This window comes from Lagopus muta, chromosome 3 (genome assembly GCF_023343835.1).
Source record: "Lagopus muta isolate bLagMut1 chromosome 3, bLagMut1 primary, whole genome shotgun sequence".
NCBI lineage: Eukaryota > Metazoa > Chordata > Aves > Galliformes > Phasianidae > Lagopus > Lagopus muta.
This window is the reverse complement of record NC_064435.1, coordinates 31,420,948-31,445,135: the sequence shown is the minus strand read 5'-3', so window position 1 is coordinate 31,445,135 and position 24,188 is coordinate 31,420,948. Positions and strand designations below refer to the sequence as shown.

At 40.4% G+C, this 24,188-nt stretch overlaps 1 protein-coding gene and 1 long non-coding RNA gene across 6 annotated transcripts in view; one reads left to right on the top strand and one right to left on the bottom strand.

The window, feature by feature from the left end:
• Positions 1–5,806: 5,806 nt before the first annotated feature.
• Positions 5,807–13,465, top strand: LOC125690388 (uncharacterized). Its single transcript, XR_007375656.1, has 2 exons — positions 5,807–10,570; positions 10,668–13,465. It is a non-coding gene; the product is annotated as an uncharacterized LOC125690388 (long non-coding RNA).
• The window catches only part of STAU2 (staufen double-stranded RNA binding protein 2), a 165,590-nt gene continuing 153,998 nt past the window's right edge, over positions 12,597–24,188 (bottom strand). For 4 of the 5 annotated variants that reach the window (XM_048938628.1, XM_048938627.1, XM_048938629.1 and 1 more), the window contains exons 14-15: positions 14,543–14,631; positions 12,600–13,699 (exon numbers count right to left, since the gene is read on the bottom strand). In XM_048938628.1, coding sequence (XP_048794585.1) covers positions 13,606–13,699; positions 14,543–14,631 — 183 coding nt within the window. In that variant the 3' untranslated portion in view covers positions 12,600–13,605. Of the gene's footprint in view, positions 13,700–14,542; positions 14,632–24,188 lie in introns of all 5 variants that reach the window. The other variant, XM_048938631.1, reaches the window with a different exon arrangement.

The window sequence follows — 24,188 nt, the reverse complement described above, 5'->3', positions numbered from 1 at the left end:
ATCACCCCTTGAGCTCCTCTGGGCAGTGACTCAGAGCACCCATGCTGAAAGCTTAGCCCTCTCTGATGACCATATGGGAGGCCTGAAGTTAGATTGTACACATCCATGCACCTAACAACCACCTTCCCTTTATGTTCTCCATTTGGTTTGTGCTATACCTTCACAATGGCTTTATCATAACTTTTAAAATTAATCCTTGCAGATGTGAGAATGAATGCCAAACTCAGGTTTATAATATCGGGGTGGGTCTCTGCCTCTGGTTTAACTGAATATCCTCTCAAACAACTTGAGGCAAATGGAAAAGCCACTCAGATCCAGGTTTCCTTTTTTTCAACTACTTTTTCCTCAGGTACTGCTGTTATATGTTCATTTTGAGAAACCTGTTTAGATGTTTGATCTGCACGGTGCAGGAGCCACTGCTGAATGGTTGATTGGAAATCACAAATGCTTGCTCATCACTCTAAAGATATGTGGCATTAAGAGTAAGGCTGTATATACAAATATTGGTTTATTGTGGTGCTCAGCTACTGTATTGGAGGTCTTTTCACACTGTAAGTTTTCAGGTGTGGGTGTCTGTCTTTCTTATCTGCTTTCATTTTCCTGTGCTCTCACAGCACAAAGTTCCATGGGATACCTCAATAAGTGACAAAGCTCTGCTGAAGAGTTTGTAAATAAGGATCTTACTCTTAGTCCATAAGCTTATAAAATTAAAATTATAAATTATATATTATAAATATATATATATATATATATAATATATATATTATAAATTATAAATTATAAAATTAAAATTATAAAATTATAAAATGCAGTTTTCTCACTTTTTAAAGACTATTTCCAGGTAACTAAGGGTAGTGATTAAATACCCAACATGGATCTCTTTCTCCTTCAGTTTTTCCTTCTTTCTATACAAATATGCTTTCTATTCAATGTCAGTGTACATGTCTGTGTCTGTGTTTTAAAGCCATAATTTCATTATTACAAGTTTTCTAGGGAAACTGAAGCAAATGCTTGTGTGGTTACATTATTCCGTTATGACAAGAATAGGATTAAAAAGTCATTATTGGGAAGAATTTATCATACAGCCTGGCATAATTACTCTTCCATTACATAGTTTTGAGGTTCATTATGAAAAAATAAAAACCTCAAACCAACAAAAATCTGTAATTCGTGATGTTTACACGATTCGTAATTTACAGTGCGAAGGGAGAGGAACGTTATGTGAAAAAATGCTATGCACATTTTTGTGTGGCATTCTACTGATACATGAATCTCGCTTGTCTTTGGTTAACTCAGGGGAAATAATCCCAGTAATGTATGTAAGGCAGTCATGCCCACATGTCTGATGTTTTTTATATCCAGATTTCAGTGGAAAGAGAGATACTTTTGAAACAGATGGCAAACAAGCCCCTTTCCCCCCAACTACTTATAAAATTTAATAACACAGCTAATTATAGGACTGTATATGTTAATCCATTCATATGCTTGCTCCATATATTAATGTCACCAGTTGAGGAGATCTATGGAATTGCTGGGCAATGTCAGTTTAATTACATCCAGACAATATTCCCTGTATACTCTGTAGTACGCTTTTGAGACCAAATCTCTTAGAATTTCTGTTGGCAATTCAGTACAAAACTAACGTAAAATTCTGTAGCTGCAGACTGGCAGTGGTGTTACAGAAAGCTGAAATACATCCAGAGGCCACATCTGCATGGTCTAAGGTGATGCTCCACGTCACAGTTATTCCCAAGACTCAGCAAGTGTGTGAGGATGATCATTCTCTGTTAAATTTCCTCTAGGCCTGGCTGTGTGAAAGGGCCATGATTCTTCACCTTCTTCCCTCTGAGCTATTGTAGCTCTTTTAGTCTTTCTGTACTCCTCAGTCTACTACTGAAGATCTACTACTAGTAGAAGTCTACTACTAAAGATCAAGTCACAGCTGCTGAAAATACTAGATTGGATCTGCATTGATTCACAAATGTCAAGCCCGTACGTACTTCTGAGAGCTGCTGGTTGATGTCAGCAAGGACAAGAAGATGACACATGAACCTGTGAAGCATCAGCTCTCCCTTTGGCTGCAAGGAAGAGAGAACATGAGTGTTTCTTGGTCATGTGTTTGGTGTTATTTTGCACGCATTTCAACTAAGGAATGTGTGACGCCATTGACGCGGGAGGTCATAAGCAACTTTGAAAATGTGCCTGTACGATGGGAGGGGCACGCTAATTAACTGTGAGGACAATGGCTTATTTCGCTGTGACTGACACTCTGCTGTACCTTGTGCCAAGAAAAGCTTCACCTCAAGTGTCAGATGCACTGGGTAAATACACACGGGGTTCTTACATCAAAAGCTGTACGGTAAGGAAAATGAAATCAGAACCACACCACCTCTTGGTTAGTTTTGTGTTTGTCACACATAAAAGATTTGTCAGACAGGAAGGTCTGGCTGTTTACATCCCCGGTTCTTTTTATGGCAAATTCAAAGCATATTACTAATAAAGTATAGAAATTCAGGTTAAAAAGTATCAAATGTGTAAGAGAAAGCAGGAATACTGTCTGAAATGTGTTAAACACCAAAAAGAGAAGAGAAAATTCAGAGTATCCAAGTCCCATAATCTGTGGATCTGCCTTCATGTATCTGTTTGCTTTAAGTGCTCTTTGTGAGCATTTCAGAATTATTTAAAAACTTTAAAAAATGTATGGAAACAAATTTAGTCACGTATCATGGACTATTTCAGGAGAAAGAGAAGTCCCACAGACCACAGAGGGATTAAGTTGTGGGGATTCAGAAAAGTGAGGGCTGGGGAAGGCTGTCTCCGTGCAAGTGCCATCCTTACCCTCGAAGTCTAGATGTCTCTCGGCTCATTTAACCATTTTGGCATCTGTTCAGTTTCCATAAAATGCTGAAAACTTAAAGTATTCATGCTGTAGAATGTCAATGGAAGATCATCTTCCTGTTTGAATTTCCCTGCTAATTTTCATCATTTTGATACTTTTGTGACTATAATTATTTTCTCACACACTTCAACCCTTGGAGCTGTGAGAAAAAGCAAAACTGCAATTAGGTTGTGTGCTCCCACATTACCCCAAAAGACAGAACTTTTCTTCAGCCACTTCATCCATTCCTACAGCCCTTGGCAGGGTGGAGGTTCTCCCACTCGACCAGGAGTGAAAAGATGCTGGAGCCTTCTGCACACACCATTTCTACTGCTGCCTTGTTACTGTAAAGCCACACTTCTGTGCAGAAGTCTTCATGTGACAAGTCTCCCAGGACACTTTTCCATTGACACCAGGCCTCTCTACTACCTCTGCCTTCCTCTGGGACCTTGACCCAACTCCATAGCTAGTCTGTGCCTTTACACTGAAGGCATTTTCCCTCTCCTTTGGTTGTATTCCACAGAATCACAGAATGGTTTGGTTTGGAAGGGATCTTAAAGATCAGCTCATTCCAGTGCCCTTTCCATGAGCAGGGACACCACCCAACAGATCAGGCTGCCCAAAGCCTCGTCCAACCTTGCCTTGAATATTTGTGAGGACAGAGTGTTTCTCTGAACGGATGGAGTATCTCTGAAGTTTGAAATCCTGGAACAGTTTTCTTCCTGCCACATGGAAATCCTATATTCTTCACAAAGTCTGTAGGCTGCTTTTAAAAATGTAGTGTGCCCTAGCTGTGTGTCTCACTGGGCAGAGGGCCTACTGTCTGTCATCCTTTATGTCTCTTATTACTTGTTTCAGCTGGTTGTTTTCTCAGCATTTATAAGCTCTGCTGTGTTCCACACTTTCAGTTAAAGAAGAAAAATGCTATGTTGTAAGAGTGAAACTGGCAATTGTATGCTTTGGTTTGTAGCATAAACAGTTGCACAAGGATTCATTGGCAACCTTCCCTTCAGTAAGGAGGCTATCAGCTAAATGTCACAGATGTGTCTGGGTCTTGCCAAGAGCTGGAAATGCACTGGGAATCTTCAGAAAATGCCCTCAATTAAAAAAAAAAAAGCTCTCAAGGATCTACTGGACACGTGCTTGCTGCAGCAGAGGATGGAGACTCTCAGAGCATATGGTCAGTGTCTCTCTTGCGCATTCCTCCTTACCTCTGGAGTCCACTTCCTCACGCAACAAGCTGTGTCTCTCCCCACATTTGAAGCAAGTCTTCCTGCTCGAAAAATCACTTCTTCCGTGTGGCCTATAAAGCTGAGCTTTTCCTTCTTGGTAACAGGATCACAAATAACATAAAACATTAAAAATGCCCTAACCCCTTGACACCTTCATATAACCAAAGCAACAGCATGATCTTATTGCTGGAACTCTTGCCTTCCCTGCCCCTCATCATTAATGATCACATCATGTTTTAACTATAGTCTAATCCTGCAAACACTTCCTACCCAGCAGAGCACTTACCAGCGTGTAAGCAGTCCACTGACATCAGTGGATTATTCCAGGTAGTAAGCCCTAGGAAAGCTAAAGAAGTGTTAGCACCACTGGGTCACCTGATTTGCAAGCTCTTGGGGAATATTATCTATTGTCTATAAAGAATCATGCACACATATAGTGCCATATAAATAATTAATACTAACAGAACTCACATCAAACAAGCCCGTATGGGAATTCATACCACTGCTTTTCCTGGCCACTAGAAGAAATAATACAGAATTATGGAGCGTGGAGTTTGCCTTCTTTGGGAAAGCATTTTCTTTTCCTCTGCACCAGAGGAAATATTGAAGAAATAGGAAAGAAATGCACAGGAAATATATTTTAAGTTAATCCAAAAATCTGACCAATATCTCCTAAAGGTAAATTAAAGCTCTTATCACCCTGTCTAACCTTTAATTGCATAACACAGGAGGTCTGGGTTTTATCAAGTTGACTATTGACTGTTTTTGTGTTAAGATTTCTTTGACTTCAAGCAATGTTGCAGAAATTGTTCATTGGTGAAGGCCTGAAGCAGTAAAATATAATTGCTAATTTTATTTCCAAAGCACTTTCACTTTTTGCTCTGAAATTTTGTTCTGCCCTTTTCTTTCTGAAATATTGACAATGAATCTGAATGAATCCAAGCTGACAAACAAAAGTAAAAGATTTAAACAGAGAAAGCAAAAATGCAAGCAAGAGCAGAGCTGAGAGGACATGGAATCTTGAAGCAATTTATGATGTTTTAATACAACTTCTCAATCAAAGAGAAAAGCAACTAAGAAGGAAAAAAAGCTAAGGTATGTTTTAGTACATAATGCCCTTCTGACTTCAGATGTTATAGGTGTTTTGAGTCCAAAAAACCTTGACACTGAGCCTGTTCTCTGAAGATGTTGATTATGTCGTGGTCATGCGATGCTTAGACTTACATCACCTGTTGCAGAGAGGGAAGTTCATCAATTGAGTGGAGTAGTCATGAAGAAAGGTAATTTCCCTCTCAGTAACAGAGCTTATGCTTCCTTATGGGGAGGGTGGCACATGTATTTCATGTTCAATCGCTTTACTTTCAAAGACTAGACCAGGTTGTAAGAATGCACAGGGTGAGATTACTGTGAATTTTTGTCAAAGTCTTCGATTCGCAGGCAAAATACATATTCCACCTTCAAAGAATACTTTAACCAACAGCATACAGAAGTCATTGGGCAACTTCACATCTCTGTGAAAACTATCTCACTCAAACAAAATCATTTAATATTCAGTGGTTGAGAGTCAAGGAACTGAACATGAAAAGCTGCCTTGTGATTAGCTTATATTGACACTAATCACTAATCCACAGAAAAAGTTTAGAGCACCAACCTCTTTTGCATCCCACTATTACCCTAGGTAATGCAGTACTTTCCTCATTGCCTTAGTGAATGCTAAATAGGTCTAACCAGATTGAAGAGGACCAGGTGGAGAGATGGATGACACCCAGCTTCAGTGGAAACTACAAAGAAAGGTGCAGAGGAAGAAGATAAACTCCAGTCTTAGCTACTGATTAGAAAAAAAATAATTAAAAAAATCACCAGGAGCTCCTCTTTCAGCAGGATTTTGTACGCTGACCAAACTGGTATGAGACCCTGAACATATACCTGTTTAAGCCCCGAATGTTTCTGAACATGTGCAGAAATGGAAATTGATGTGGATGAGCTTCTGCCTTGAAGCAGAGACTGCTGGTGGACTTCAAGATCTTTTGTGTTAGATCTGGAGTACATGGGGACTTTTCCATACCTGACATGCCCTCAGATAAGACAACTATATATTTATTTATCTAGAATGTAGGTGAAGCCCAGGTATGTATACAAATACGTTGAGATATATATTGATATATAGATAAGTAGATATACAGTATAAAAAGTATATTATACATATACATTATGTTTAAACCCATTCCAAGGAGTCCAGTACTGTCCTCTTTTCCACAATAGTTGCTTTATATTTATTCTTTTACTGAAATAGAATGTGAGGGACTTCTGTTTGTAGAAGAAAAAGCAAACCACAATTTTTTGGGAAACGTTTGTTGGGGATTTTTTTGGTAAGTCAAAATTTAATAGAAAATAGCAAAAAAAAATAAAAATAAAAATAAAAATCATGGAAAATACCAAGTCCCTGATTACTCACAAGTTTTTGCTTCATGAAAATGTTTGCACAATCTTTCAATCTTTTTCAGATCTGCGTAGACATCCTCACACTTCAGATGCCTGCAAAATCTGCAGTGAAATTTTGTACATAATGGTGTCAGTGTCTTGCAAGCATCCTTCCTCCTCTACAAGCCACTTGGTTTCCTCTAGAACTTCACCACAGGCTGGTAGATCTGCCAGTATTTCCAAAGCAGTTTCAAAATGACTCCAAAGGTGATACTGAAGACAATTGTGCCCAGCTGGGATCAGATTTTCAGAAGATGTCTGAAAGATGTTTGAAAATCTTGTATTTTCTGGTTTAATTAGGTCAGCGCTATTAACATTCTGGCCCTTGGGTTATTGTGTCTATGAGTTAGGAGAAACATTGAAATAGTAGCAACATCTTTCTCTGTGCTTTGTTGATCACATGCAACAAATATTTCACAATAATAAGAGCATCTTTGCAGTGAGCTGCATAAATCAGCTGTACAGCCTTAGGCCTGGTGACTTTTCTTCTGTGTGGAACTGCTTATTTTCTGTGCTTGCTCATTTAATTGTTTACTTCTACCATCTATTGTATGCGAGATACGTAGTCTCTGCTTACCAGATACCTACCTGCAGTATTTTGAACGCAAACAATTCCCAACTTTGTGAGTCATTATTGGGGCTGAACTTGCAATCGATAGTCCTAGAGATACAGTAGTTCAGAACTTAGTTTAGCCATGTGTAATACCTGGTCTGAGTACAGTTATGGCACTGCACTCTGGCTTGGTATGTCTTACTTGACAAAGAAAATATCTTGCATCTCTTTTACTTTATATTTTGTTTCAGTATAAAGGCAAGTTAAGATTGGTTTGCAATAAATTTTCATTTTATGATAATACAAGGCAAGACAGCTCAGTGTAAGTTCTTTTTGTCCTATTGCTATTGTATTTGATGTAGCTACATGTCCTAAGGGGACAATATTTGATCAAATTTATGCTTTGCTCAAGTCAATGGACAAACTTCAGTTGATCCTGGAGCTGTCTTTCACTTTGAAAAAAAAAATCAGGTATATCTTGGGCATAGGTAATGCAATTTTTTGCACCACATACATTTTCATTTCATTTTTGCCAACCATAACAAAATATGTGTGCTCTTCACTTTGAACCACATGGGAAGATCTCATGTCTTTGAGTCTAAATAACTGTAATAATAATAAATCTGTCTTAGGTCCAGTTCAACTATCATGTACTGGGTGGACAGGGTATGGGTGGACAAATGGAAAGGGACCATTTTAAAGCACTATACTGACTTCATTTTTATTGCCCTTGAATGTTTTTAACAAGTGGCTTATAAAAAAATATGCCACACATTTAATCACAAGTGAAAGTAAATAAATAGACCTATGTGACCTGTTTTAATGTACAAAGAAATCTTAATATATTATAGGGCAAGGTATAACCTGTCTTCTGTGGGTGAATTTTGTTCTCATTTATTGACTGCTGTCAAACAAATCTTCTCTGGCATTCAGGCTTCCATAAATACTGTTCACTGTAGATAGAAAGAAACTTTGGCCCTTAAGGGGGCCAAGTAAGTTTTATTTTCAGATTAGCTACCATTCTGTCTTGTTTCCCCTCTTCCCATAAATCAATTATTGAGGGCTATTTAATTAAGAACAGATTAGAAACATTGTCATTGTTGTTCTTTAAATTTCCTTTGTACTGAAGTGCTACAGAGTTAAAACCCCAAGCACGAAAGTGCACAGCCATCCATGACTAACAGCATACAGCAAATACCAAGCTCTATGATCAAAAATGAAAGCTAGTGCTGTTCATGTGGAATAATAGAAATCATACCACCATGACACTTCATACACATCTGAACTACCAATGCACACACACTTGCTCAGCCCGTAAGATGCCTCAGGAATGCAGCTGCAACACAGTCAGAAACCTGCACAAGAGGTAAATACCCAGAGGGAGGCTGCTTCCCTTATCTTACACGGATGGTTCGTCGGCTGCAGAGAAGGAAGGCAAGAGCTACTCAGGACATCCTTCTTGCAGCTCTGTGGAGGTATCCTTGGGGTGCTACAGCAAACATCGGTGCTGATCGCTGCTGCTCTAGGTGTAGCTCGGTGCTGATAACTTCCTGTGTTTCAGTGAGAAGATGACCAAGGACAGTCACCAGCCTTTCCCATCTGTTGCAGAACAACGTCTCCCCAAAGAGTACAGAATTATGCAATGTGGTACTCAGGGCTCTGTCAAGTCCCTGTCTTCACTGTCATTAAAAATAACCTTCCAACCACCGCTGGTTTTTCTTTGGGGTTGCAATTGCCATTCTTAATTGAGCAGAGAAAGAAAATTGTATCTGCTCACAAATGAGAGTGGAGAAACCCTGTGTGTTTCAGGGAGAAGATAGATTTTACAAGTGTATTCTCTGCACTGTGTTTTGAAACAAATAAGAAAAATCACCAATCCTCTGCCCGTTAGCTGGAAAACAAATCCAGCTTAATATTTTTGCTCATCTCTCACTGCAGGAAGTGGGAAACTTTCTGCTGTTTCATGGGGAATTGGAGCAAGCCAGAGAGAACAAGAAAAACATGCAGCCTCCCGCCAATAAAATGCATGTAGTAAAGGACTGTCAGGGAGATCAAGGGCCTCACATACTCTTTAGGAAGGATTTGATTTCACTGTCATTTCAAGCCACAGAGAAGGGATTCCATAATCCTGCAGTCACCTGAACCAACTACTCCCATTCTGACATTCAAAACCTGCTGTGGCTCAGCCCCATCCTCATGTGTGAGAACAGAGATATGGAGAGGGAACAAGGACTCATTCTGCAAAGACCCTCTAAAAAAAGCTGACTGTGAGCACCAAATCTCTTAAACTTTGGCTTCAATCAGGTGAAATTATACACTGGTAGAATTTTTTTGCTGAATTTGGTAGAGACTACAGCAGTGGGATAACTTCATCCCCACTGTGAATGACAGGTAAACGCTGGGGTGCCTGCAGAAGGGCCACAGAGATCAGTGTTTCTTCTCCAGCTCTGCGCCCTGCTGCTCACTGCATTTGCTGGAAGCAGCACATCTGTCCTTTTGGAAGTCGGTGCCTCATGTGTCAAAGTGAGAACAGAAACTTCCAGAGCGTGTTGATTTGTTGACAGGCCAGCGTGCAACTGGAGATGATAACTCAGATATAAAATTAACCATATGAATTCTCATGCTTCGAGCCCTATCAGATACCCTCATTCTGTTATGGCACTTTTCCTATGCAAGCTCTTAATTCACTGATCTCCAGAAGGTGTTGAAAAGATTTTCTGAGAGGGTACCTGAGGGTCCTATTTTCTCTCAAGCATAATTCCTCCCGATTAATGATGATTGTAGGTCTAGAATAATGATAATTTGTGTTCTGAGTCCTTAAAAAAGAGTTTAACACAGTGCTCATCACAGAACCCACTGTTTTCTGCTAGATAGGCACTGTTTCCAGCCTTATTCCTAAGCATCAGTGTGCACCTCAGATCCACATCAGTACAGCATTCACTCATCTATAAAGTGCAGTGGGATGCAGGATATGATAGGTGGGATGCAGTCTAAACAGGGAAATAAACTACTCTTGGTGCTTTGCAAACAGAAGGTTGGCCAATCTCTACCTCAGAGACAATATAATCTAAAAATAATAACTAGAAATGATTAACTGCTGTCAGAAAAAAAACAACTCAGACACTCTAGAACAAATAAGAGCTTTCTAAACATATTGATCCTTTTTCAGTGTTTATCTCCAGCTAACGATTAAACAAAGTAAATATAGACATTGCTTTGTTTCACATGCCCATATTTGAATTTGGGAAGCAAAATCAGAAAATAAAAGCGGCTGCTGGAGGAAAAACAAATCAGTTTTCAAATCACTGGGTCTAAGTTCTTCCCAGCAGCTTTCAGATGCTGCCAGCTCAGACACAAGGAGGAACAGCTGTGAACCAACAAGACTGAGGATCAGAGACGAGTCCACCGGCTGCTGCAACATCTCTGGTACAAGAATTTTCCTCGGGCTCTTGGGAGGCTGCTAGGGATAATGCCAAACTACATTTAAAGTGCATTTCTGTACGTGTGTGTGTTTATACTGCAGGGTTTTCACTGAGAAACTTCTCATGAGTGAGACACAGGTAGACAAATGGAAGTCTCTGTGTTGGGACAGGAGCCTCAGAGTGCATTAGTAGCACTGAAATGACATAATGGAGTTCAGGTGCAGCATCTTGATGAGCTCTGTGCAATGGTCTCGGTGCTCCCATCTGTATCGGCAGGGAGCAGGAACTCTTTCTTCAGATTTATGTCAGGAAAAGCACTGTCTTAGCCTTCAGTGGAGCCTCTTTGGAGAGGCTTTTAACCCGTGGCTTGGGAGGTGCTTTAAAACCACCATCTGTATGTGCTTTACCTCAGGCTGCACAAAACCTTCTGACTTGTGATCATGACAATTATGAGCCGGTCCTGCATTTGGAAAACAGTCAGAAGTCCTGCTATTAAATGACGTCCCCAAAAATCTATTAAATGTTTCAAGAGTTTTGAGAAAAATAAGAAGCACCACCACTTCCTACCTAGATGGAGTGAGAATCAAGCATGACTTTGACCAGCAATGAGACGGTGAACATTTCACAGAGATGACCTTGCTTTGCCATTGTCTTGAATGGAAGGAGCCGGATGAGCCGCCTTGAGGTCAGGCAGGGTGGCATGCATTTGGCTGCCATTTGTCCATTCAGAGGTCTCCTGCATGTACGGGTGCAAGCTACCATCAGTGCAATCATGAAATAATTAGAGAATTACTGGATGCATTTTTGTGGTTGTGACTTGGGAATGGCATCATGTTGGCATTGTGCCTGAACACTATGCACTATTGCTGACACCAGTGCTTGAACAAAAAGGTTTGCCATTCCTGCTGCTGAACATGGGAAGCTTTCTTCCTGCTGTGGGTGACAAAGTATCAACCTGTACCTTCATCTTCTGAGCAAACCACTACAAAGCAAAGGGTTTCTCCATAGTCGCTGGACTGGGAACACATGCAGAGGTGCTGCTAGTGCCAAAGAGACCATACTGCCAGTCTCCATGTCACATCCTCCCAGCAAGCTCAGCCTCCTGCCTTGAGGAGCGACTCATCAAGGAACCTGTTTGTCCTTTCTTTTGCTCTTGTTGCCCATGGGAGGCGATGGTAATGCCATTCGTATTCTGCATACTGGAAGGTACTGCCACAGAACAGACCAAGCCTGTTTTCTGAGCTTTTCTACCTGCTGAGATGAAGAAGGAACAGAATTTCTGCTCTTTCGGGCAGGTTAGGTATCACTGAGAAATACAGTGTGCAAGAGCTAACTATTATACTCTGCTACCTCACTAACTTGAGTCTGCCAGGTGCCAAACACCACTGGAAACCTCCCAGTTCTGTGGAAACTGACAGAGTCTGCATGCTCCTGACTCTATTGCATATCACAGAATCAGAACCTTGAGAAATTGCAGACTCTTAGCACAAAGGCTCCTTGGGACTGTGAAACATACCCCTGAGAAATGTGAAACATACCCTTGAGAAATATGAAACAGAAAGAAGAACTCGTCAGTGTTAGAGACTGCTGATTCTGTAAGAGCATGATACACACCACCCCACGAGCTGAATCAATGCCGCTGTACCTTGCACCATGTCCTTACAGTGCTGCTTTCCTGAGTGAGTCACTAGGATTGTGATCCCTGGTTTACATGCTTCTGAGACCTTGTGCAATGTTGTCAGGACTGTTATGCAGTTGGCAGTTGCTTTATGTGTTTATTGCAAGAGGTTTATAAAAATAAAATAGTTGTTTTGGACAAAACAAATGACATACATGCCAGGTTTGCCGCTGTAACACAGTAGGTTTGTAGAAGGCAGTGGCATGGGGAAGGGAAGATTGAACCAGGCACTGGCATGGTAGCCAGACCTTCATTCATTTGTAATTGCTTTTTGTGCTGTTATTTCAACCCATTCTTTTAGCTGTCTACCTGCAAGTGGTAAAGAAAGAGACGACACTGTCATTGTGCACATGAACTGATGTGGTTTTACTGCATTTGGCCACACACCGAAATGGGATATGCTGGTACAGAGCGCAGCCACAGGTCTCATCTCTGCTGCTGCTCCCTTCACAAAAGAATAATCTCCACATAAACAGTTTTCCTACCTTGGCTTGATAAGGTTGCAATCCTACCTTTTGCTGTTGGTCAGAATGCAGAGATTAAAAACACTCAGTTGATGCAAACGGTGGGCTGATACAACACACAGATGGGGTGTAGATGTGCTTCACACAACAGAGAGCAGAACTGAAGGGGAACATGTCGCCTGGAGGCAAGACGCCTCTTTAATTGATAATGGCAAGGAAAATCAAATACCATATTTGCTTTTTCCTGGAGTATATTGAGACTGATCATAACTAACATCTGTTCATGTTAAGCAAATACTTGTCATGATTTAAACTTCTGTTTGCATACAACTCCGAGTAGTGCATCTTAAAGTCATACATATTCATATAGAATGAAGAATGCATAATGTCTGCATAAAAAGATAAGCTGTATGACTATATATGAAGACAACAACTACAATTCTCACAGCACTGTCATTGGTTAATTTTAAAATATTCAAGCATTATTTAAAAAACAGTAAGCTGAACTTAAAACTACACTACGAAAAATTGTATAACTGAAACAATGCTGACTGGATTTCCTCACTATTAATCAATTTTTTTTTTCTTTTTTTCTTTTTCTAACACTTCTGTTAATTAGTTGTTGTTTTAACCTCCAGTAACATGATCAGATTTCTTCTGCCTCTGGGCAATTGAGTTATGCTCTGATCTCGAGTTCTAAGGGAAATGTTCAATTTTGTTTTTTTCCACAGTTGAATAAACAGTACCATGTATACTATCTCTTGTGTTAGAATAGTGTTGTCTTCACATAAGACTCAAATAATGGTATTAGTCATTCATTTCCTTGTACACATACACCCTATTGCGTGTTGACAGGTTTATAAGGATGCAGTGGCAGCCGTGGGTGCTGGGAAGCTCCTAGACGACAGCCTTTGAATCCTTGCAGTCCTGAGCAATGGTGCCTGAGTTAGTCTGTTTATTGTCTGCTTTCTCTCCCAGATGCTTGACTTGTCTGAAAGATTAATACATTAACAAGAGTGGTAAGGTCCAGGGTTGCACATCTTTAAGACATGTTTATTAGCAGATGGCACATGAAATTCAAAGGTCACTGTGGAAGGTAACATTTTAAAGTGAAACAACAATATTTATGTTCAAATACTATGCTGATGAGATCATATGGAAAATTGTTTCTGATTAAATTAGTTTATAAATAGCTACGATATATTTACTGAAGACTCCCAATGCCACTTATAGTCTTCTTTCTCTTTTACTATCATTCCCTAACTTATGTGGTAATACAAGACCTTATGTAAACATACTAACAGCAGGAAAAAAAAAATCTGTACTGGATGGACAATCCAACTTTCCTAAATACTTGAAAATCTACTGTGAAACTTGTATCCATTGTCTGCTTCTTAAAGATAATATTCTGTATAAGAGTTTTGAAGACCTGAAAGAATTTTTAACTTACTTCTAAATTCTCTAGGGTAAAATTCACCCTGCAGACATAGGGATTCACTGCAGATAACTATCCTCTTTACAGGCAATATCACGTGCTACAATACACTGGAGAAAAATCATGTTATGCTACTTAAAGATAATCCATACAATAAACAGAAAATCCTTTTCTTTGGGGTTTCCATAGGAAGATTGACTGTCTCATAGTTCATTAGTAAATATTATCAGTAATACTAAACTTGAAATCCTGCTTATCCTCTCAAATTGTCAAAAACTACGCAAATTCAAATGGAAAGTTTTTGCACAGGTCTAAAAGGGCAACTAAGCTCTTAATTAATATTTCTTATCTACAGTGCCACACAGGCATTAAAATGCAAAGGATTTAAATGGTACTTACTTTTCAAGTGATCCATTCTCAACTTTCATAGCCCCTTCCACTGGATCCAGTCCTTGTTCTGAAAACTGTTTCAAGGCACTTAATGCTGCCTAAATAAAAAATGAATTGTTAAAAACCCACTGACACAACTGTGTTAATACCAAATGGAGGAGGATGTATATTTTGGTATTTTGAAGCCATTTAGACTGCAGAGCTTATAAAGAGGGTACAGAACAACACCATGATAAACAACTGAGCTTGTGCACAGGTTTGGAGATATCTTCTTCTTTCTGGGTGTGGAAATGATTTCTGTATGTGCTAACAAAAGCTGCATTATCTACATCAATAACATAATACACTTTTAGGATATTTGCCTCTCTGGCTAGAAAAGACTCTCCACCTTCCCCCCGTGCTTTCTTTGATTTCACACTTCCTGGAACTTCCCATGGAGCTTGCAGATCTTGTCCTGCAGATGACTGCAGAAGGTGTGAGCAATAGGTAGAAGTGCAGCAGGGCACTGCCAGCACCCTGAAGCTGGAACCCGAACAAACGCAGACTGATGTCTTACACATTAGTGAACTGTGCTAAACAGGGTAAGCCAACATGAGACAACTACAAAGCATCAGAATAATGATCAAATTTTAGTTCACATTTTTCTGCATAATTGCATTTTTTGTTGACACAGTTCTCTCTCAGCTTCATGAGTCCTGCTTTAGCTCTGAGAGGCACATTGTTCTTCTCTCCCCTAGCTGCTTTGGCAACAGACAAATGATTTTTTGTAATTAATTTAGCAAAGGTTGATTATGAAACTCTCAGGCACCACATGCCTTGCTTAGAAAACACACCCAGAACAATAAAACAAATGAAGTCTCTACTGTCTCAAAGGTGAAAGGCAAAGCAGAACTTTCTATTTAATCACTCCCACCTAAGATGCATTTATCACACGGTAGAAAAAGAGGTGGCTTTCCACAGACACTGTCACCCAAGGTGACATTGCAAATACTGGAACTGACTGCAGGTTCTCTGGCACTGCTGCTGAAGTTGAAGCCAGCAACTGCTGTTGAGAGAATTGGAAGTTGCTGTCTTTGTCATTGCTGGGATAGAAAGAATCAATGTCTCTATCTTAATTTCCCGTTCCTTCTGGACAGCAAAGGCTCTGTCAGGAACAGAGGCTGCCATTGTAATGAAGTACTAGATTTGCTCTCAAACTAATTCTTTGCCTGGATTCTCTCAACAGCTCCTTCCCTTGAAAGGTATGTTTATACAACTTAAATATTATCAGACAATGTGTATTTTGGCAAGATGAATAACAGTGCAAAAATTGCCAGGCTGTCCTAAACTAAAAGTCCGTGTATCCCAGATTTGTCTATAGTAATGACTAGCTGCCAAAGCTTCAGAAGGCTGTACACAGTACTCCCACCCATAACGTATGGAGAGGAATCTTTTTGTTTGTGAGGTTTCATGGTTTTTGTGCTAGCATGCAAATAAAAAGCTAAACATTTCTTAAACATCAGATTATCACTGTTGCTTTTTGTCCACTCTTCTTTTTCCATATGCTCTATGCCCCCTGTATCTGAAATCTGTCCAGCTCTCTACTAGTTCTTTCTTCCCATCCGTTCATATAATGATTCCCTTCATCTTAAAATATCTGCTGCCTACACCTTTTTATTACTTTTCCCTGCTATGGCTGAACCCCAGACCTTCACCTCAGACACAGCTTCACCTGTTGAAGGATCTAACAGTTTTATCATCCTTCAGTATCCTTCCTTTCCCCATTTATTCTAGTTTTCTTGACACTTGGTATATTTGCATTTTCTTATGAGACATTTCTTTCTCTGCCACCTGACAGAGCCTGCCATTTCAGAAGTGCATTCCCAGCTCCTATAGGCTCTGATCACCAGATCAGAAAAGATCACTTTTCCATTCTGGATCTTGATCACACAGTGAAATCGCTAAGTTTGTTCCAGCCAAACCAATTTTTCCCAAAGGCGCAAAGGCTTTTCTTCTCTCCTCTCAACTTTTCTGTTTCTTCCAGGAACCCAACACCTTTCTACATCCTAATTTCTCCCACCTACTCCTCTTTGTGGGATTATTTCCAACACAATGCAAGCATTGCTCAGCAAGTGAGAGAGAGGCTAAAATTGGGCTCCTGTGCTTCCGTACACAGGGCTGTTTCTGTATTGTATTTCAGTTGAACATGGGCTATCAACTACCAGCCACGAACAATTGAAGGGGTGGCACGCAAGAATCTCCTTTCTTCTCATACCTATTTTTTATTGACATCAACAAACAACCAGGTCTCATTTGTTCTTATGTATGGTAGCCCAGAGAACTTTACTAGGTAGTACTGTGAGAAGGAAGCTGAGACATCTGCTCCTCCTACAGCTTTATTGCTATCCCATCTGTTTTTTCAAATCTACCTTGTTTACTTTTTTTAATATCCATTCTTAGCTTCCTGGTCTGACGTGTGAACTGTAAACTTGTTGTGAAAGGATGGTTTGTTCAGGTTATTTGTTTGTACAGTGGCTTAGACTGAGAGGCCCTGATCATAGTAACAAGCAGTGCCAAGTAATGCTTCATTCAAAATTAGATCACAACGTAATCATGTGATATGCAGGACAGATTGATCTTGATAAGTGGTCACTGAAACCCTCAAATCATTGAGATTGATTGGACCAACCCAATCTTCCGTTCTAGAATTGCTTTGAATAAGTACATATGTTACTCACTACTGTTCTACTCCCAGAACTGGCTATTGCAAGGCAGATCACACAAATTACAGAGCAACCTTAATAGTTGCTTTCCAGAAAAAAAAAAAAAAAAAAAAAGAAAAAAAACAAACAAACAAACAAAAAAAAAAACTGCTTTGGAATGTCCTGGAGGAATATGAGCAACTGTCTCAAAGGGAAAGTCTTTTCTATCAAGAAGGGAAGGAGTATTGCAATACACAATAATGAAATCCTTTGCCTGTAAGCATGGATCATTACTATATGGGTGTCAATGATATAAATATAGAACAATTCAAGGAAACATATAAAATGAAGGTAAGATTAAAGATGAGTAAAGACAGACATTCTTAATAAGAACACAACATCCAAATCCTAATTCTTGTAATTCGTTATGACCTCGTTTCTCCATTTCATCCTTCTTCAAACCATGCCCTTTCCAAATCAAAACGTGATATAAAAGGTGAGATCTCAGGTACATCATATTACTAAAACCAAATTATAAAAGAGTCAAGCAGCAGGAAAGCAATCCTGTATTTGGTATTCCTGACCTTCCAGGCAGAAGTGTCAGGTGCTTGTGTGAACTGCTGAAGAGCCAGCCCCCTGCATCAGTCCTCAGCAATGGCCTTCTCACCTTTGCTGCTCTGGAAGTTGACAATCTTTTCAAAATCTCAGGTTTCTCACTATTGAGTCCCTACTCCCTTTCTTCTGACTTATTCCCTCATCTTTCCCAAGCCAATCCAGTGCCCCTGGTCTTCCCTCATTAATGCCTCTTCAGAGTTTGGACTTCTTTAACAGCAGAGGAAAACACCTCTACTTCACTACAAATCTCCCCCTACCTAGGCCTCTTCTTTTTCCCACTCCTAAGTGCTCTCCCATTCAACATCTCCAGCTGCTCTCCTTCCCCAAGTCCTCCCAAACTCTTACAACTTACAGACCCTCTTTATCTTCCAGTTTCCTAATGTATTCCAGGTTTACATGAAATTTGATTTGTTTTGCATGGAAAAATGTCTTTCTCCCTGTAGCTTACCTGTGGAGGAAGCCTAACTACATATATCCCAACTTCTGCAACAACTTTTGCATTTTGGGAAAGTTCCTTTCATTTAAAAATATCTACTAGTGTGAGGTGACTGAAGAGGAGTGGATGGAAGATAGAGTGAGATACTTTGGACCTTAATAGATATCCCTAATGCTTCTCCTTGCCCTGTAATACTCCTAGGCAGGCAGGAAGATTTTGGATTCAGGAAGGAAGCAGGTAGCTGAAGGCTGTGACCTGAATAATTAGCAGTGACACAGAACCCAAGTAAACTGCAGTGAAGAAGCTCTACAAGCAGACATTAGGCTAATTTAATCTATGATTCAATTCTATTAGTCCCAATGGATTTACATGGCTTGGCTTAAATTTAACTTGTGAATGGCACATAATTTAGATTAAATGAAAAGGAAAGAAAAGAATGGAACATTTGACAGTGAATCTGGTGAACAATTTCCTCTTTTCAAGGCTCAACACTTCCTTCTATTGATATTTTTCTTACAATAGAGCATCTGCACAGATACAGAGAATTTTTTCTCTCCCCCAGAAGATTTTACAACTGTTTTGTGAGTGAAGCCCCATAGGTTACAGAACAGATGTCCTTACACATTTCTTGTATCACTTGTTTTCTGTGTAGCTACAACAGTGCCAAAAATACGATGCCAACAGGATGCACCGCGCTGCTAGCTGTTTGTCTTGGCTGCCATTTCCATTATTACTGTGTGTGTGTATCAGGACAGGGATGGATGTTTCCAGTCATTTTTTAACTTTCCTCAAGTCAATTGGCAATTAGTAAATAGCATTCAAACTTGCAAATATTCTTCCTGTTTCTCACTCTGGGGATTAAGCATCTTGTAATGACAATCTAGTAACATTAGATCATACTTTTAGCAAGAATTGCAGACAGGCACTACACTAGCCCATGTGCGTTTAAGCCCACATCCTCATGACAAGTTTTTCCCATTTGTTTTAGCTTATATGTACTTCGTGCTTTTCCCCTTAAATCCATATTGCATTTCAGATTAGTCTATGAAACTGAAAATTTTCATTTTGTCGTTTTTCTAAATGAATGAAGGGTCCACAGTAGGCAATAAGGGATAGAAGGAATAGGGGAGGTAGGAGGGATGGAGATGTTGCCCTCTACATCACGGAAGGAATAAAGTGTGAAGAGCTGTCCCTGAAGAATGGCCATGAGCAAGTGGAAAGCCTATGAGTGAGAGTTAGAGACAGTGGCAACAAAGGGAGACTTGTGTTTGGGATCTACTATAGCCCACCTGATCTAGTGGAGCCTGTTGATGAAGTCTTCTTCCTCCAGTTACAGAAAGCATCATGTTCACAGGCTTCTGTTCTGCTGGGGGACTTCAACCACCCTGATATCTGCTGGAAAAGTAGCATGGCGAGTTGTAGGCTATCTAGGAGGCTCCAGGAATGCATTGAGGATAACTTCCTGAGACAGGTAATAGACATCTCCACAAGGGAGGATGCAATGCTGGATGTGTTGCTCACCAATACAAGTGTACTGATTAGTGACACCAGGATTGGAGGCTGCCTGGGCTGTAGTGACCATGCAGTGCCGGAGTTCAGAATCTTGAGAGATACTGAACAGGCAAAGTGTAAAATCAGGAAGCTGAATTTCAGGAAAGTCAAATTCCAGCGATTTGGGGAATTAGTCAAGAAAACTGCTTGGGAATCTGTCCTCAAGGACAAAGGGGCAGAGCAGTACTGGCACATCTCTAAGGAAATTTCCTTGGGGCACAAGAGTTCTCCATTCCCAGGTGGAGGAAGTCAGGAAAGGAAGATAGGAAACTGGCATGGCTGAACAGAGCCCACCGGTCAAACTTGGAGAGCAAGAAGAAAATGCACACAGTGGAAGCAGGGACAGGTAACCTGGGAGGAGTACAGAGATTCTGCTAGGCTATGTAGAGCTAGGATCAGGAATACCAAGGCCCAACTGGAACTGGACTTGGTAAGGGGTGCAAAGCAGGATAAGAAAGGCTTTTATGGGTACATCAATTGGAAAAGGAAAGTCCCCTCTAGTGAGCAATACAGACAGGTAAGTAACAACGGACTGAGGCTGAGGTACTCAACAACTTTTTGCCTCAGTCTTCTCTAGTAACTATTCTATACACAGCCCTCAAGTGGATGGTTCAAAAGGAGGGAACCGAAGGAGAAATGACCCTCCCACTGTAAGTGAAGATCATGTTTCCGACTGCCTGAGAAACCTGCATGCCCATAAGGCATAGGTCCTTATGAGATGCATCTCAGAGTACTGACGGAATTGGCTGATGTAGTCACCACGCAACTCTTGATATTTGAAAAGTTATGGTGATTAGGTGAAGTCCCTGGTGTCCGGAAAAAAGGTAATACAGCACTCATTTTTAAGAAGGGTAGAAAGAGTGACCCAGTGAACTACCAACCTGTCAGTCCCACTTCTTGGCTGGTGAAGATCATGGATAGCTTCTGGAAGCTATGCTAAGGCACAACAAAGAGAAGGAGGTGATATGGGATAATCAGTATGGCTTCACCAAGGGCAGGTCCTTGATCAACCTTTTTGCTTTTATGATGGTGTAACTGTATCAGTGGACAAGGGAAAAGCCACTGATGTCATCTATCTGGACTTCAGTAAGTCCTTTGACATGGTCCCCCAAAATGTCCTTCTCTCCGAATTTGAAAGATATCAGTTTGATGGTTGAACTACATGATGGATGAGGAACTGGTTACTAGATTATATACAGAGTGGTGGTCAATGGCTCGATGTCCAGATGAAAATTGGTGACAAGTGGTGTCCCTCAGGAGTAGGTACGTGGACCAGTGCTCTCTAACATCTTCGTTGATAACATGTACAGTGTGACTCAGTACACCCTCAGCAAGTGAGTGGATGACACCAAGCTGTGTGATGCATTTGACATGTCCAAGGGACAGGATGCCATCCAGAGAGATCTAGACAGGCTTGAGCAGTGGGCCCAGGTGAACCTCATGAGGCTCGACATATTAAAGTGCAAGGCCTTGCTCCCAGGTTGTGGCAGCCCCTGCTATCAGTACAAGCTGTTACTTGTACAGAAGTTGGTACAGAACATAGCTCTGCCAAGAAGAACTTGGTGGTACTGTTGTATGGCAAGCTGGACATGAGCCAGCAAAGTACCCTTGCAACCAAGAAAGCTAACTGTATCCTGGACTGCATCCAAAGAAGCGTGATAAGTAGGATGAGGGAGGTGATCCTGCCTTTCCACCCTGCACTGGTGAGACCTTACCTGGAGCACTGTGTTCTGGTGTGGAGTCCTCAGTGCTGGAGAGATGTGGGCCTGTTAAGAGTGCATCCAGAGGAGGGTCACAAAAATGATCCAAGGCATGGAACACCTCTCCTACAAGAACAGGTTGGAAGAACTGGGGCTGTTCAGTCTGGAGAAGTGAAGGCTTTGAGGAAACCTGATAGTGGCCTTTTGATACCTAAGGAGGTGCTATAAGAAGGAAGGGGACAGCCTCTTTAGCAGGGTCTGCTGTAACAGGACAAGGGGAAATAGTTTCAAACTAAAGGAGGGGAGATTTAGATTGTATAGAAGGAAGAAGTTTTTTACAATAAGGGTGGTGAGGTACTGGAACAACTTGGCCAGAGAGATGGTGGATAACTGGAGACAGTCGAGGTCAGGGTGGACCAGGCTTTGAGCAGCCTGGTTTAGCTGTCCCTGTTCATTGCAGGGGAGTTGGACTAGATGACCCTTAAGAGTCCCTTCCAACTCAAACGACTCTATGGTTCTATGATTCTGCGACAAGATTTTACCATCTTAATAGATGGGTCTGAGAACAAGGTTGAATCTGCAAATGACTCGTGATCTTAAACCACATGTACATACATGAACACATATGAGTGTACGCTTCAGAAAATGCTTGCATGCCAGGTGAAAAGAACAGAAACACCGAACTCTAGTCCTTGATTACCCTCGCAAACCAAAAGCCTAGAAAATAGCAGAGTTGATGCAATGAATCAATCTGCTTGCAAGTGTATTTACAAACACTCAGTGTTCATCTGCTTTCTAAGCTAGAGGAAATGGTGCTCCACAAAGCAGGAAGGTTCTCCTCCGCTCTATGACAGCTGAGGCCTCAGAAGGCAATATCATTCTGTGCAACAACTCTGCAGAAATCCTGTCTGCATCAGTAATGGCATGCATTTCGTGACTTTTTAATATGCAGCTTTAAATTTAACATTTAATGGCAATTGAAAAAAAAAAAACAACCCAACATCACAGCTGTTGAGGTGAGTTTGAGGACTTAGTATTCCAAAGTTAGGCAACTATTAAACTCTGTATGTATTTAAAAATATTGTTCTTGCTATTTTTGCTTCCTCTTGATGAAGATATTTCTGACCAAGCCTCCACCTTTAACTTGTCCACATCCAAAACTGCACACACAGATGCATAAAGGGAAGAAATATCTGTATGTGTAGACTTACACACATGTGCATGAGGTAGCTAAGATTTGATTTCTTAACATCTTCATTTAATCCCCCTGGATTCACCAGGTTGGCAACATATAAGCTAAAATGAAATGAGGAGACGGTTACTGAAACAAATCCCTTTTCCCAACAGCTTCTGTTCTAAATGATTTCACTACACTGGAAGTGATAATTTCTGCTAGGAGTTCTCACTGCTTTCCTCACAATGTACTGTTCTCCCCAGTTGATTAGATTTCATGTGAACCAATGTTAACATCTGTTCAAAAATTAAATTCAGAAAGGCTTTTCACACAGCACAATGTAAACCTTAATTAAATGACTTTAAGCCCTTTCCTCGCACCGTTTTTGATATGCATGAAAAACGCAGAGTTATAATCTGATTAGCTCACGTAATTTACATGGAAGCAGCATTTTCCAAACTGATTAATGTCTGCACAAATGAACAGTCACCTGATAGGCACTACAATTAAGGATACTGATTGCGCCTGTCAAGAGAAGAAGGCTGGAGGATAGAAGGAACCCAGTATGTTTGAACTAAGAAGGAAGCTGCACAGACGTAGCTTAGAACAAGTCCCATGCAGTAGTTAATGCTATCCCAAGGCAACTCAGGCATTCACCAGTTAAAATGACATATAATCAACGTAAAGTCTGACCTTGCCAGCTTTCTGGGGGTAATCATAAAGTAAGGATTAACTGTTCTTGAACAAACTTTCCTACAGATTACACAGAGCTTCTATCAACAACAGCAATCATGTCACCTTCATCCACCTAGTTTTATTGGACACACATACTCATGGTTTGAAACCCTCCACGCCTCTCAATACTACAAGAAGTGGATGGAGTGAAAAACACTATTGAACATGACATTTCATTTCTGCAGATCTTCAACAATCTACTTCAGTACAGGGACTAGCTGAATTAACAGTCAAGAGTCACTTAGGAGATGCTATATTCTAGCATGTGAATCACACTAGATAACCCATCACCATAGTTGGGACCATGAAGTAATTTCAGAAGTAATGACTGGCAAAGCATTACCTTTAAACCTATGAAACAGCAGCATGATTACCTGAAGCAAGACAGTTCTATTGCTTTAATGGTAATTCAAGAGTTTCTGGCCACAAGGAGAAAAAAACACATGAAAAGCACTTAATTATTAAAATAATGAAAAGTTATGGTTTCTTTGTTTGTTTGTCTGTTTGTTTTGTTTTTAATGAAGAGTACCTGATCAAACAATATGGAATAAGAAACTTAATATTAGAATCAGGGGCAGAAATGCTGGTCTGTTTGCCAACTTTCAATTCATTTTTACTTTCAGGTGAGAGTAAGATATGAAGGGACAGCTTCAGGTAAGAAACTCAGAGAGGAAGTGTTCTTAAATCTGCACCTTCTCAGACTTCTTTCTCTTCACATATACTCTATTGTGAGGAACAGTAATTTCAAGTGATAACAAAATGC